A 16,534-nucleotide genomic window follows, 5' to 3' on the forward strand; every position below is an offset into this window, starting at 1 on the left:
GATTTTCTATCACTATTTAACGACACACAATCAGCATTCATCTGTTTGCTAGTGCATCATTCATTTAACAGCTGTGCTGCCCCTCTACATGGATCGTCATAGCTCAAGGGATGCTGCATTGTGTATTGGTGACAAGCAGAAGCGTCTTTGGCTTTTTGCTGACACTTGGGAGGAATGTTCTTTCTGCTGGCCTCTACTGGTTGACTGCAGCACATCTTGAGAAGTCGGCAAAAAAAACTACTGCTGCACTGCTCCCTGTGGACTGAAACTTTCAAGCATGATTCACCTCTGACCACACCCTGGTTGGTGACGACACTTTCGCTTTTGACAGCTGATGAAATACACCTGCTTTGGCATCACCGATTGGGGTGTGGCCAGAGGCACAACACACTTAAATGTAGGACCCTCATTTAGTGGAGCAGCAGCATTTATGTATACCATAGGCTCATTGTTTTTGTAAAATTAGTTAGGATCCAATTAGTTTAGTTTTTTCTTCTTCTTGTTTTTGTCTTTAAGCTTTAGCCACAGCTCTGGGTCAAATAAATACTACATCATACTGTAAGATCTATTCACATGCATAATTTATGATCAAAAAAGACAACATGGGCTTCATTCTGACTCAAAGACAACTGGTCAAGGGATCCTACTCCTGATAGATGGGAATACCTTGTCTAAAATGCATGGCAAAAGGTGTGATTCATTGTCCTGTATGCTGAGAATGTGTTAGTGCTCAGACATGTTTGAATTAAATTAAATCATTCCAATTCTATTTTAAGGTGGATTTTCTTTGAAGAGCAAGCCAGAGCAATTGCTTGTCTTCTTGAGGATGAAATAATAACTTAGATAAGCTATGGCAATAATCATCTGCACCTTTTATTAGAAATTTCATGACAAAAGATAATTTGAAAGACACAACTGCATGCTTGTCATCTTTCTCAGAGATGATGTGGAGACTCTCTATTAGTTCTAAGCTTCTGTAAAAGAAAAGTAACTCACAGCATCTTCATCAGCCCCCTCTGGAGGATCCAAGACAGTGGAACGTCTTTTCCTCAGTTCATGAGAAAAGTTGGTCTTCCAAATCTCAAAATGCCTGATCCGGTTCTCTTCAGAACTTACCTTTAGGTTGATGATAAAGAAGTAGGCCTACATAATTGAGTGTCTTCTTTTGATGAAATATGTTATATTATGGGAAACTGTTGAAATGTTTCATGATATCAAGATACAAAGTTGAACACATTTTATCCTACTACTACAACCTTAAACTTTGGTGTCTAGACTTGGCAAGCAAGGAGTGCTCACTAGGTAATGCTCACTATGAGTTATATTCTGCTGGAGGGAATGTTAATATGAAGCTGCAGTAGTCCTTTAACCCAGATACCAAACCAAGTTTTTCCTTCTGATCACAGTAAATGTACAGCGGCATCAAATCTGTGATGATTGTTCTTTTGTAGAACATTGAAATATGGGATTACCATGCACTAATGAGAAAATGTTGGGTGTGTTTTTTTAATGTACACAAATGTATGTGTGGGTGAATCCATCACTGTCAAACCCTGCCTACTTGTACTAGGCCACACTTGTGATGTTATGTTCTTGTAATTGTGAAATATTACATTTGCAGCTGGAGTAACAACTATGTAAAACACTGAAAAACTATGTATAAACACCAAAGTATCAAAAGACATATAGGTTGGTGTTCCTGTAATGTGCTGGCAGGAGGCAAGACGTGTCCTTTTTCCCTCCTCAAAGTAATACTGAATAACACAAAGAGCTGCAAAATATACATTCTTTCCACCCATAGCAAGAGTCATTCTCATTATTGCTGTCACTATATATTACCCAATGTGTGACTCCGGTGCTATTGAAAATACATTATTTTCTATAAAAAAAATTTTTTTTAATGCTTTATTGAGCATCCTGATCATTCATGATTTTAATTTGGTCATTCTTTGGCAGCGTTTGTGCGCAGGCACGTGCATATGTGTGGTGTGTGTGTGTGTGTGTGTGTGTGTGTGTGTGTGTGTGTGTGTGTGTGTGTGTGTGTGTGTGTGTTTGCCTCATTTCCTCCCTGCCTGCCTGCCTGTCTGTCTGTTTAATACAGTTTATCCTGCCTGGAAATGCAATGTTGAAACTTTATCGACATTGATTTTGTTTTTCAGTTGCCTATAGTCATTTTTATTTCTTCAAATATTTCAGTTTAATATTGCAAACAACTTCACAACATACAAAATGAATAATATTAACCCAGAAACATGTCAATGAATATATTTTATATATATATATATATGTGTGTGTGTGTGTGTGTGTGTGTGTGTGTGTGTGTATATATATATATATATATATATATATATATATATATATATATATATATATATATATATATATATCTTGTCCTCTGGTGGGGATAAAAAAATAAACAGCAAAGCTTTGACAACAGCACCTTGACATAGTATGTAAGTCCAACATTACCTTGAGAAGTTTAGAACAGTAAACAGATAAATTACTTGAGAGGAAAATAGTTTTCTGCTGAATATGTAAACGGAATGTTTTTTGGTCAGCATCATATCCTTTTTTTGTAAGTGGAGAATTTCTCAATTCACAATTGAAGCAGCATGCAAGCTTTTGAAGATGGAACTGTCCTCTCGCATTCCTTGCCTGTTTTTTCCCATCATTTTCTAATTCTTGGCAACGTAAACAAATCACAATGTCTTGAGGGATGTGATATAGTAATTTAAACTGGGCGCAAATGACTGATCAGATTTTTTTTAATTGTTTACAAGGTCATGAATATGTTCAATAAATAGACTGTAGTATCACTTTTACTGTATAAACTTCATCTTTTTTTACATGCAGTCCATAAAATTTTCATTTGACGGAATAATTTACCCTGTTATGTATATATACAAATAGATATTTTCTCTTTATTCTCTTTTTTAAACTCTTCAATAAAATCTATACATTTTATACACTATCTCCCTCTTTTAATGGTCAATGTGCATACACATGAAGTGTCTATCCTTATAAACCGCCAGGCAATCTTCTTTTTGCTATCCATGGTAAGCGCTCGCACGTAGGACTGGGTTGTCCTGCATTGGGAATTATAATGCCGCTTGTCTATTCCTCTGCAGCCCTCCTTTGTGTACCCCATGGGGTTGCATTTGGTCTCATAAAAGTATTGCTTCAGTTGGCCATTGGGGACAGGGACCTTTTCCATGACGGTAACTGTCTGCCCAGACATGTCTATTGCCGTCTTTTTATCCACAGCTGTCACCCACTGGCTAATACTGTCACACACACTGAGCTCTCCGCGCCGCGAGGGATCGGAGTGTCGCCGCACCCTCATGGACATATTAGCGGCATCCAGATAGTTTTTGTATTCCTCCAGAAGAAAGAGCAACGGTGGCTCCAAAGGCACTTGGTTGCTGATCATCACCCGTGAGTCGTACAGGTCGACATCCTTGGTTTCTGTGGTAACCACAGAGGATGGGCCCCCACCTCCCTGGCTCTTATCAGCCCCCTGTCCCAGCTGTGCTGCCTCTCCCTCCACCTCCAGCAGCTCCTCTATCACCTGCTCAAACGTGTCTGTGAGAGAGGGCAGTTCCCCGCGCTGGCCTGGCCCACCACCACTCTGTGGAGTCCCATGGCCTCGTGCGGCTGTTGCAGCAGCGCCCAAGTAGCCTTCCGTCCGATGGCCCCGCATGCCCGGGGCATCTCTCAGGGGCGCAGCTCTCATGCAACTGAAGTATGAAATAACCATAGTAAGGAACAGGATGGTCATCACTCTTCTAACCTGGTGGAACTGGAGAGGGAGAGAAAGACAGAAAACAAGAGGGGAGGGGGGGGGGAGAGAGAGAGAGAGAGAGAGAGAGAGAGAGAGAGAGAGAGAGAGAGAGAGAGAGAACAAGACTGTAAGACAAAGAGCATTTTCAATGAAGTTAGCTTATTCTTGATCCATAATGCACCATGTAAGCCTTTCTTCTGATTTATACCCTCTACTCTTTCTTTGCAAGCTGAAAAGAGAGCCAGTAGCTTTGGAATAATCACAACATGTTTTTATTAAACTGATATTGGCGCTGTGTCATCAGTGTTTTCAAATTGTTTGCACACTGTAATCACTTTGTTCCTATGTGAGGTCTGGCTTAGATTTTTAATTTGTTGGCAGCCGTGCACAAAAGCTGTGCTGAGCTTCAAAGAGATTGCCTATTACAAAAGATAAGATCACATTAATAGATGTCACTACATCCTTACAGGGTTGTTATTATTATTTATGAGCTTTTTTTTACTGGTTTGTTAAACTTTACAGCGTGTTTCTAGAGCGTGCAAGGATGTGTAATTTTATAATAGCCAAACCTGTCACTCATCCCTCACTGCCTGAATCATTGTGTTATCTTGTCAGTTTTGAAAGCTCAGACCTCCCCCCTATTTTGTAAATTTTATAAAAGACATGGTGGATTTTGCTATCCTTAAACTTTTTGTTTATTGGGGCAAGTAGTTACCCGAATTGTTAGATTTTATAATATAAAATAATAATAAATTGACAGGTGGCAAATAATGGATGCACGTGATAGTCAATTGTGAACTGACACACAATTTGGAAAGGCTCTGTGTTGACATAAAGATAAGGTTTTGTTTGTTTTGTTTGTTTGAAGAGCTCATGTATTATCTTTTGAATATGACATTACCCCGCAAACAAAATCACCATTATCAACACTCAGGGAACTTCCAACATGGACAGCACTTACTGACCAATGTTGTGTTTGTGTCAGCTCTGACAAACAACGCTGCTGCAGTATTATTCATCTTTTTTGAATGACTGGTCTCTGCTGTAATACTGGTCTAACACTAAACCTTACAGTCATGTAAGGGAGTTTGTTGAGGGACACTGTTTGTTTTGGGCAGGTGGATGGCGAGAGCACTGCAGGATGAACTAACAGGATGTCATGAGGAAACTGAATGAAAGATGTGTCATCCTCCCTGCAGTGTAAAGTACCAATCTCAAGCAACTCACAAGATAAGCAAAGCACTGTAAGGGGGGGGAGCCAGGTGTAGCGGAAATACTGTACATATATCGCCTGAGCACAAATGCATCCCTTACCTTTGAGAAGCTCTAAGATTCACAGAAAATCAATGAATTGGTGGACATCCAGCAGCCCAAGATATAAAAGCAACCATAATGAAAAGAAAATCTAGATCTTGCTTTCCACAGGGGCTCAATTTAAAAATAGCCTGACCGAGGCTTTGACTGCACTCTGCATGTCCCAACTTGATACAGGAAAACACGGCGAGCAACCACACTCCTGCCTCAGGATGGACACGAGGACCTTTACCGTAAGGGAGGAGCAAAAACCCCACCTTAAAGCATTTGTTTCATTCCTAATTGGTATCAGGGGCTGTGGCTGTAATTAACCAACACCACGGTGACTGCCATAGAGATATCTTGTCTAAAAATAGATGTGCTGTGAGTCTCACAGTCTCTATTCAGAATATCACATCCTTCTTCTTAATGAGCCACTCATTCCCCGAGCTCAGTGACGTGCACCTCCAGAGTGTGTGTGAGTGTGTGTGTTAGAGGGAGGGCATGGGGAGGGGCTGGCTTGTATGTGTTTGCAGGGAGATGGGGGGTATTTTTCCTCTCACCAATTAAAACAACATTAAGGGAAAGCCAAGAATAAGGAGCTAATTATCAATTTTTCATTAAATACTGTTAATAAATTGTATTTATCATGCTTATTAACCCTTCAATATTGTTAAGGTTTTGGTTCCAATAACAAGAATTGTCTGTGAAGCATCCCAGCACAGAAATAATGTAGGTTTACGGGATCGAGGCCAGTCACGAGCTTTATGTGTAGGATGCATTTAGGCTGATATTATTGTCAGCATCACGCTCAAATGGTTCCACTTCCATATGACGGAAAATGAAGGCAGGGGGCTGATTACTGTTAGGCGTCAAACTTCATGCTGGAAATGGTGCAGACGAAGAGTGCTGCATCTTCCGTAACAGACCACAGGGGTAATGTTGCAGTAGCAGGGGGTGGAGAGAGTGCCAGCGTCATTTCGCAGCATAACAACCACAGATGACGTCTCTTCCAGGTCTCCATAGGGGAGAGAATGGAGGGGAGGAGGTTGCTGGGGGTAATGCCACTCAACAGTGTGCAATTGCATACCGTTCCCCCGGGTATCCTCACACCGGGAACAACAAATGATTTTATTTCTATCTCTGTGATTTCCTGTTTCCATCAGGACAATCAATATGGCTTGTGCTCTCAATCAACATCCTGTTAAAATTCGATAAAGCCAATGAATCATTTAATTGCTGTGGGACTGGCGGAGAATCTCTGGCTTATATCTACTAGAGGCTAAATGTGACAACTGATTGGTTTGCTCTTGTTTTATACATCCAGTGAAGGAAGATTTTATGTACACTGCTGGATTTCACAGTTAATGAAACAGCGGCTTCCAAGTTAACACAATGAGCATGAATAATAAAGTGAGGGAGGAACATAGAAAGGAAAGTTTTTGAATAAAATGTACTTTTTTGGCTCTAGCTTTGTGACAACGGGTTGGTAACAAAAAAATATCTTACACAAAGAGGTGGTTGGGCATAGTGCCATTTATTTTATCTCATATCTCTTTTGTCTTTCTTGTGTCTTGTGTTATTGTTTAAAAAATCATTTCAAAATGAAATCCAGATAGATCACACCAATCCAGCTATGTCATATAATAAACTAAGTGTCATGGCTGTCCAACTATGACAGTTCTTTTGACAAAACATGTAAATAGAGATAACAGGAAGATAATGCCTGCAATAACCGCTGCAAACACGCCTTTATTCAAGACAACGCACCTAGAGCATGAAACACCCCAAACAATAGGAGCAGGTGAGTGTGTGGACTCTGTCTACAGGTTGGCTTTGAGGTCTCTAGATGACCACCTGTTCATCTGCTTTGAGAGCACGGCTGCATGGTGGGGAAATGTAACTTACCCTCACATTTATTCTTTGTGCCAGGTGGGGATTAAAGTGATAAATGCTTCCTTTGACAGATGCTGAAAAGTGTCTCTAAAGCATGAAAGGACTAGCACGGCTGGTATTACTACACATTCAGTAATGTTCACCAGCCTCTCTGCACATGTCAGCACACTTTATGGCTTCATCTTCAAGAACAGCTTACATGATATCTTAGGAACCATTAGAAGGGAAAATAAACATCAAACAGGAGAGATGAAAGAGGGAAATGTGCCCACTACATTTGAATATAAATGTATGACTTATAGCAACATTTGTTCTCTGCCTCTTCCACTGCTCCCTTGTGGGCATGCGTCTTTGTTCAATTCCTCAAGAACAGTGTCGGGTTAGAGCTATTTACCTAGCAACATGTTTTGTCACGTTCAACATGTACGGCACACAATGCCAAATGTTCAGAAGAAAAACGTGCAGCACATGATATCAACATTTCTACCCGAGGACCCCTTGTGTGCCACAATGCAGCACTTACTGTATAAAAAGCGAATTAGAGTTGTCTGCAGTAATGGCTGACACATGTGGAAGCTTGCTTCCTTGAGATCTGTTTTCAATCTGACACAGTTTCAGAGCATGTTTAGTAATAGATGAGCATCACTAAGGGATTATACCTAGCCTTCAAGCCAACCCCGGCCACAGACAGCCCAGCATTCAATAAGTGCTGAGTGATCCGTGCTATCCAAATGAGTTGTTACTCTCTCACAGTGTGTGCAACAGTGGACAATTGAAGGACTACAGTAGCAACACAAACAGTATGGTAAAATAATAACTGAGGCTACAGACTCATCCTTAAATGTGCAAACTCTAATTTATCAGTGTTAATGTAGCTGGTCTAAAATTCCCAATTATAATTTTAACACATGAACCAACTCTGAAACAAGACCACTAAAATAATCAACAGACTTATGACTCCAAATTAACAGCGCTGCAGTTCCAGACTTTGTACACTAGATGGCATGTGAGACCATGAAATAATAAGAGCTCCTTCTCTTCTCACTCCATACACCTTCCTCTTCTTTCCCTCCCTCCGTAGATAGATAGCTAGCTAGATAGATAGATAGCTAGATAGATAGCTAGATAGATAGATAGCTAGATAGCTAGATAGATAGATAGATAGATAGATAGATAGATAGATAGATAGATAGATAGATAGATAGACAGATATAAAGAAAGATAGATAGATAGATAGATATAAAGAAAGAAAGAAAGAAAGAAAATAATCTTTTTCCAGGACGCACAGACAATTTTGGTTGTGGGTAATTGTAAATACCCTACGCTATAAAGTTCACTTGCCGGTATATGGGATTTAGTCCCAGCTCTGACAATAAATTTGGCTCTAGTGTGCATTTTTCGGAAAGTACATCATTAATTCATCATTAAACCATCACATAACCAGCCCGTGTGTACTGCTATAATTCAGATAGTTTCACTCGAAGCTGTCAAAAATGAGCCAGCTTTCCACCACTCTATAAATGAGACTTTATTTTAATCATTCTGGCCAGTAATTTGAAGTTATTCAGCGCGAGCACACAACACCAAGAAGTAGATCCAACCGTGCATGTTGGCCGACGTAGCTAGGCGTTAGGTCTCGGGTTTCCTATAAAGTCTTAATGAGTTCATCAAAGCCCCCCTCTCTCCAAAACAACCATAGAACAACTGTCTGGAGTTCTTATTTTTGTGTGTTCACGGCGCATGAGGGTCCGAGATTATAATATAGACTAACATCCTGAACAAAGAGTTTATTGAGTTATTTATAAGCATAAAGTTACCATTAAATGTTCAAAAGACGATGGCAGATTTCCACTTTGTTACTTAGGAGACATAGCCTACTAATATAATAAGCCACATTTGCTCAGCCTGCTCTAATAATGAAACAACCGCCTTTTATCTCTCGAGATTAGGCTACATCTGCTGAGCTAGTGCTCTCCTCCGGAAACCCAATCAACATAATAACTCTAGTTTTTTATTAATGAACGAGAGTATAAGGTTACACATATCCCCTCTCGTCTGTTCGCAGGATAACCGGACTTGATCGAGCTACTTTTAGACCCCCTCCTCTCCTACCTCTACCCCCCTAACACACAAAAACACACACACACACACACACACACACACACACACACACACACACACACACACACACACACACACACACACTTCTGTCTTTTCTCAAGCAGCAATTAAACAAAGCCGAAGTGCTTAAAACAACTTATCGAAAAACAAACATACACATAATAGCCTACCTTTTACTGCCCAGTCGTAAAACAGACCATTCAACACCAGGACAGTAGTGTCATCTGGGAAGTTTTGGACAACTCCCTGAGTAATTTACTTAAGCGATATTTTCCTCTCTGTACCGACAAGCTTCAGGATATCTATTCAGCTTTGGAGCAAATAGATTAAATTATTGATGGTGGAAATTGCATGGATGAGGTAATGCACTCCCATGGCTGCACAGCTCCTTTGGATATCGTCTGAAACTGAAGTTGTCGCATGCTGAAACGCAGCAGCAGCAGCAGCAGCAGCACGGGATGAGAGACCTCTGGAGCTGAAATGAGGAGCCTCTTTGCAACTACAGTAACTTTACTACACAATGACGCTGCAACATGTGACCTGCCGCTGGCTGACTGGTCGCCGCCAAACTCCTGTTTAAACAGCCCCGAGGCGGAACTATTAATGCGCTTTTAGCGTGCATTATGTGCTTTTGTTTGTCCGCATACCGTGCAGCCTGCATCCACACACCATAATGTCTGGCAATATATAAAGCACGAACGAAGCCTCTCCTCTTCCGCATTTCGCTCACTGAGGCCAAAGAGGTACATTTCTTTTTGAAGGTTTTGCGTAACAGCGCGTCTCCACCAAGTCGTGATCCACTGAGTGACATTTAGAGATGGCCTATTTGTGTAAAATTAGATATTCAGAGAATTAAAAATAAGCATTTTTTGTTCTTGTCTGCAGATAGTGAGGAGGCTTTGTACTTTATATCAAAATATGCTTTGAGAAAGAAGGTATTTGCGTTTAAAGTGGGCCTATATATATTTGTTCTCTCCATCTTTTAATCTATTTTAGGCATCATAATGCATCCTACATCCTTGATATAGCCCAAGAAGATGTTCTCTATATAATGTGTAATCCTGAGTCATTTCTATTATTAACCCCATGAATAAACCCATGAATATCAGCTTGAAGAAGGGCTTATGATTTGTGAACTGTAAAACGCAAGTGGTGTTAAAACATTTGGATGGCAACAGGCACTGGAGGCTAACAAAGATGTGAACTTACTGAAAACAATTCTGCTTCTCCTTGCTTTTAAAGTGAGCCATCTCCACAACAGATGGATGACTCCCCTGCAAGTGCTCTGCAGTGTAGTAACCAGCTTTCACAGGTTATTATTACCAAATGTCAGCTAAACAAACACATTTAAATTATATACACAGAGCTCACTTGGAGAAAAAAAACTGCTTTGCTTCTTGAGACTCTGTTCCCCTCATCAGGAACAAACTGGGAACAATTAATTCGCTTTATAATGCAGAATTCAAAATAAAAATGTCAGTGGAGCCACAACCTTTCAATGGGTGATGAATGTTTGGAAACTCCACCTCTGATGAATATAAGAGTGAGCATAATGGGGAAATAGCAGCTTGTTATCCTTGTGACTTGGCCCTGGTCCAGTGCAAAGATTTATTGTGATGTGTTTGCTATATTGCCATCATGATTCTTCCCTGCACGAGCTTATGAGCTGGAGCGCTCTTGTTTGGCATGTAGCAGTATGGGAGTGGATGCTCACACCTGCTTAATGAGTCACTCCCACCTCCAACACACCCGGGGACATGCCAAGATAGATATAGCCCTCCCTGAAGGCTCACAGGAGGTGAGGGCAAACTCTGGATGACAAAGAGTTGCATCAGCAATCACTGAGCGACATGACTCCAAAGAGCACACAAAAAAATGCACACTGCACAAGGGGGCTGTTCCAAACAAGTAATTCATAAATAAATCACTTGGCATCTCATTAGAAGAGCAAAAACAACAACATGGTCTCTCTCATTTCTGCTAATACAACACAACTGAAGGTGGCGTTTCAAGAGAAGTCTTTTGGCTTGCATGCGAGGACTGAATTTCTGAATGAAATGAATAAAATGTCTAATAGCTGGGAGCAGAAAGGAGTTCTGAGCAGTGTTAAGGATGTTTCTGACTCATCCGATTGAGGGCCAAACATAAGCATGACAGCAGTGGCCTGTTATGAGACAACCAGGAGTCTTGCTGAAAACTGCTAAACCACTATTTCATTAGAACTGACGCAAACAACTTATTTAGGTTTAACATTTGTCAATACGGCACCGCGAACAGTTATTCAAACTATCTGAGGAGTTGGGAAGAAACCATTTTATTTGGCAAATTTCTACAGGTTTAATCACCCCATTCATGGCCAAACACATGTGATTCACAGTAACAGTTGGATAAGTCTCTCCTCACATCTTCCCCGCTCACAACCTTTCGCCTGTGTGTGCAGCAGAAAGAAGAAACAACCACAGGAGCTGACAACACGACACACTTGTATAACCTTTCAAGGCTTCTCTTGCCAAATGCAGCACGCTGCTGACAGGTCCGCACTGCCGAAAGCTTCACTTAACGAGTAGAATTATGCCTCCTTGTGCCAGAGAGGAACAGTGTAATGTGGACAAAATGACATTTTGTGAAATGTCATTTTCACTGGGGATAAAGGAAGGCGATGAGGGTATTTTGATCAAAGTGAAATTGCATTCCTCCTTCGAGAAGCAAAAACGTCAAGTGAGAAAACATTTTGTATAAGGTTGGATGACGTCAAACGAGACGAGAGGGAGCTGGAAAACAGTTGAGAAAACTCCAGACTGGTAAACAGGTAAACCCTGTACAGGCCGTTTAGAATCACATGCTGGAGTGAAGAGTTAATGTTACCCCTCCTGTGATGACAATAACCTTTATTGTAATCATCAGGCAGACACAGAGGACCAGTCTTCTAAGCTTCATATACACTCCTCCTTCCACATCCTCATACAGATGATACATTATTTCTATGCATAGACTGCAAATCACTCCATAGCCTATTAAGCCTCTCTCTGTCTCTGTCTGTCTGTCTCTTTTCTTGGTTTATGCCTCCCTCTCCCTCCCTCCTCTTCCTCCCCCCAATCCAATATCACCACAGCATTAATAACCTTTGCATGGCTCACTACTGAATGAAAACACACCAATCATGCCACAAAATTACTTTGAAATGCTGAAATATTTGTTATGAGAACTCAGAAAGCAGGCATTTTTTATTTGCTACACAAATAAGGCTGTTAGAGAACTATAGCAATGGCTTGAATATGCCTTTTGCTTGGTTTAATATGACATATACACCACAATAATGCAACTACAGATATATATATATATATATATATATATATATATATATATATATATATATATATATATATATATATATATATATTGTTTTTTGTTTTACCAAATAAGGAACACACATTCATTTCTACTAATAAAAATGCAAAATCAACATATAAATTAGTCCAAACATCATTTTTAGTCTACCTGACACACAGGAAATACAAATATATGTTTTATTATTTCGGGAAGTTGCTCGAATTCAGTGATGTGCTGCATGTTCACATGCTAAAAGACACACGTGAGTGGTTTGCCGGCATGAACGAACATTTCCTCGCACACGCGCGCGCACACACACACACACACACACACACACACACACACACACACACACACACACACACACACACACACACACACACAGCATCAATGTAGACCCGCAGTGGTCCGACGTATAAGATGTCTGTACAGTCTGAATAACTACATCCACTGTGTATTAATAACTTATCGTGGGCTCCATCACTGTAAAATCACAATCACGCCACTGTGACGAATAACTGATAATTAAAGATTCGGAATTAAAGGTTCAAGGCTTTGCCTCCTGTCAGAACTTGTTTTTAAAACAAGCCTGTTAATTGGATGAAGGTGTTGGTGATGAAGATGATGATGGTAGTGACTAAAGCATTAGCAGCAGCAGCAGCAGCGGCGGCGGCGGGCGATATAGCCTACATTTCCATAATGATCAAGATGATTAATTTTTTCGCTCTAAATATATCGTGACGCCCGCCTAGCTGTGAGTCGAGATTTCCGCCATTTCCGCCCGAAATAATCAATAGCCTATTTATAATGTAGATATCAGACATAAGCTTGAATAAATAGACAAGGTAGGCTATTACATTTCATGAATGAAAGCGGTGTGGAAAAGTGTGGCAAGCACACTCCGAAATCGAGTTTTATTAAAGAGACACACTAATTTACATTAAAAGAAAATTGAACATCCTCAATTGAAAACCAGATTTCGCCAAATCCCTTTAGCCCCCTGAGTGCAGGAATTGATCGCAACGGAAAAAACGACACACAAAGGCCAACATTTACATGATGAAAAAGCAACAAACACACTATGAAACAATCTAGTAGAATATTAGTGTTAATCCTTATTTCTGCAGAATGCATTTATTTTTTTTCGTTAAATAAATAGGCCTACCGAAAGAATTTCATCTGATTTTTGCAATGAAACCTACCATCAGGTTTGTTATTGACGCCCACCCCAACTCTGCAGAGCTGAGAGTGCTGAGAGAGAGAGAGAGAGAGAGAGAGAGAGAGAGAGAGAGAGAGAGAGAGGGGAGATTCTCGGTAAAGATAACACACGCGGAGACGCACGCACACAGTGGCGAGCGCACGCAGGCGCACGCCCGCACACAAACACACGCAGCGCCATTTATGGACTGATCCGCTGACGTACATTGCAGAAAAGTGCTATAAAAAAACCTTCATACATACAAAGTGTGTCGTGCCACCCCACAGACCCCTCCTAACCCGCCTCCGCTCATCCCTCCTCCTCCACCCAACACGCCCACGCCCACACCATAATCCCACGTCTCAGTAGAAAAAAAATAGAATATTAAAAATACTGCTACATGGCCAGAAAATAGGTATTCTGCGAAATACATGATATTTATAAACAAAATACGCCCGCAAATAATGCTGCAATAAAAATAATCTTACTCTCTTGCGGCTACTGGGAATACAAGGCCAAACATTTCTTTAAAGTATCACAATTTTCCGTTTGGTTAGATAATTTAATGATTGATCATAATTTGTGCAATAAACGCTTTTGTGGTATTGATGAGCCGGAAACGTAGCTATTATAGTTGCGACGCAGCCTTTATTAAAGGAGAATTTTTATGAATGTCGGGCAGCCTAATAAGTAATATGATCTATTTTGGTTTAACTGTCATATAAAATGATGAGTTATAGGCTATAATATACAGAAACCGATCTGCGCGTATTACATTGGTGGGTAAAAAATGACCGAAAACGCCAGCGGAGAAGTCACATAATTCGAATGCAATTATGGATTTACTGGATACATTCGTTTTGAAGTATTTATTTTAAAATGCAGCCTTCTAAGAGGAATCTTGATCAGGACTGCCAGTGGGCACTGGGGCTTTTCTCTTGCAGTTGTTTTGCCATGCAACTGCTTCGTCTTGGATCAGAAATCTTAAATCTTTGACCAGAGGAAAAAAAGAAGACGAGAGAGAGAGAGGGAGGGAAGGATGGAGAGAGAGAGAGAGAGAGAGAGGGAGGAAATAGACAATATCCACCGCTTCTGCATCGGTGCGAGACGAATTTTTAGGCTACAAGTCCTTCAGGAGAGCAGTGGAATAAAATCCCAGAGCAGTTTTATGTGATGATTATCTAAATCTTCAGCTTCACTTCATAGATTTTACGCGTGCTTTAATTTGGAATTAAAAAAAGAAAGAAAAAAAATCGATGCCTCCCGAACAATTGCATATCAAGCCATCTTATCTCTCTCCATCACATTCAGCCATAACATCTGTTAGTGGATGCACTTTGACCACGCCCATCTTTATTGTAATTTTACACAGGAAATAATGGAACAATTTGTATACTGTAAAGGAGATTCGCTTTGGAAAAACCCGGCAAATGACACGAGTCAAAGCGATTAAGAATTAATTCATCTTTTTTATTCTCCATTATTCATTCGTAGCCTGCGTTTGACAGGACGACAGAGAGCCGTGTATGGACAAAAGAGGGGGGTAGGGTAGCAGGTGAAGTGAAAAGCACCTTATGAATGAAACCGTGGAGCGGTCGTAGTAAAAACACAAGTGATTTGATGGCGATGACGGGAGGGGGGGCCGATGGAGGGAGGGAGGGAGGGAAGGAGGGGTAAAGAGTATGGCTATTTTTGGTCGATAACAAAATCCAGAGGGTTTGACATCAAGACAAAACATGAATGCTGCAGACCAAACAAGAAAAATAAGCATAGATAGATAGATAGATAGATAGATAGATAGATAGATAGATAGATAGATAGATAGATAGATAGATAGATAAATAGATAGATAGATAGATAGATAGATAGATAGATAGATAGATAGATAGATAGATAGACAGATAGAGGTTTTTGCTGACAATTTTATGATATGCACCAGCATCAGTACTCCAGTTCGTGCAGGCTGGAAGGATCACTGCAGCGTCTTAAGTCCCGTATTGGGAGCATGATTAGGCACAACGCAACGATTACGCAAATTATGTTGCAGCAGACAGTGTTCGGAAACTCAAAAAAAATAAATAAAATAAAAAACACTATAAAAAGCTCTGTTCTTACAATCCCAAGCACGAAAACGAGTTCCAATTCAAACGCCTCACACGAGCCTATATGAATGTGCACGCACCAATCTTCTATACATATAACTTTCATTTTAGAGAAAAAGAAGAAATAGTCTATGAAATATTGGTCACCTGGATCGGATTTCATTTCGGAGGTATTTCGGTCACTGGTGCCCACAATTAACACACTGCCAATGCGAAGGCTGCATGCTGTAGTTTTAAAGCCGAAGTTCTTTTGAGAAAAAGCCAGAAGAAGCCCATAAAGACGACAGGAACAAAAGAGTGACATGAAAACAATGGATTGTGCTCTTACCTTTACAAGGGCTGACAACCACTATGTGCGTGGTTAGATCTCCGCGACCAAGACTTGCATGTCCCAAAGTTTAACGCAGTGTGGGGGGGCTTATAGGTACCGAGAATGTGATGTGCAAAAGACCAGACGACCTGAACTTTAAACTTTCACAATGCTCTACAAAAAAAACACATCTTAAAGCACAAGCTCTTTAATGGCAAGCGCTTTTCTCTCTTTTTAATTTTTTTTAAAATTTGCTTTTCCCCCCCTCCTCTCTTTAGTATCCCGTTTATTTTCCGTTACAGACCACAGGCTCCCTCAGAATAAGCTTACCAAAAGTTGAAAAAACAATCCCAGGTTTGGCAAAGGGGGCTGGGGAAAGAAAGAAAGAGAGTTGGCGTCCACACGGCGGTTTAGTCCATGCACTACTCCGGTGCCTCTGTCCAACGTGCTGAAAGCATAACACAGCCAGGGTAACTATGGGACCGAAATAATATCTATATACT

The 16,534-nt window shown here is 40.5% G+C and overlaps 1 protein-coding gene across 1 annotated transcript; it reads right to left on the reverse strand.

Annotated features, from left to right (window-relative positions):
- Positions 1 to 2,393: 2,393 nt before the first annotated feature.
- bdnf (brain-derived neurotrophic factor) lies at positions 2,394 to 9,727 on the reverse strand. Its single transcript, XM_078257327.1, has 2 exons — positions 9,262 to 9,727; positions 2,394 to 3,799 (listed from the first exon to the last, which is right to left on the reverse strand). The coding sequence occupies exon 2, from the start codon at positions 3,776 to 3,778 to the stop codon at positions 2,969 to 2,971; it is 810 nt and encodes a 269-aa protein (XP_078113453.1). The 5' UTR covers positions 3,779 to 3,799; positions 9,262 to 9,727; the 3' UTR covers positions 2,394 to 2,968.
- Between the last annotated feature and the right edge of the window lie 6,807 nt (positions 9,728 to 16,534).

This window comes from Sander vitreus, chromosome 1 (genome assembly GCF_031162955.1).
Source record: "Sander vitreus isolate 19-12246 chromosome 1, sanVit1, whole genome shotgun sequence".
NCBI classification, from domain to species: domain Eukaryota; kingdom Metazoa; phylum Chordata; class Actinopteri; order Perciformes; family Percidae; genus Sander; species Sander vitreus.

What these genes read in the sequence shown, in the direction of transcription:
- bdnf (XM_078257327.1), bottom strand. Translation starts at nt 3,778, where the DNA reads ATGACCATCCTGTTCCTTACTATGGTTATTTCATACTTCAGTTGCATG.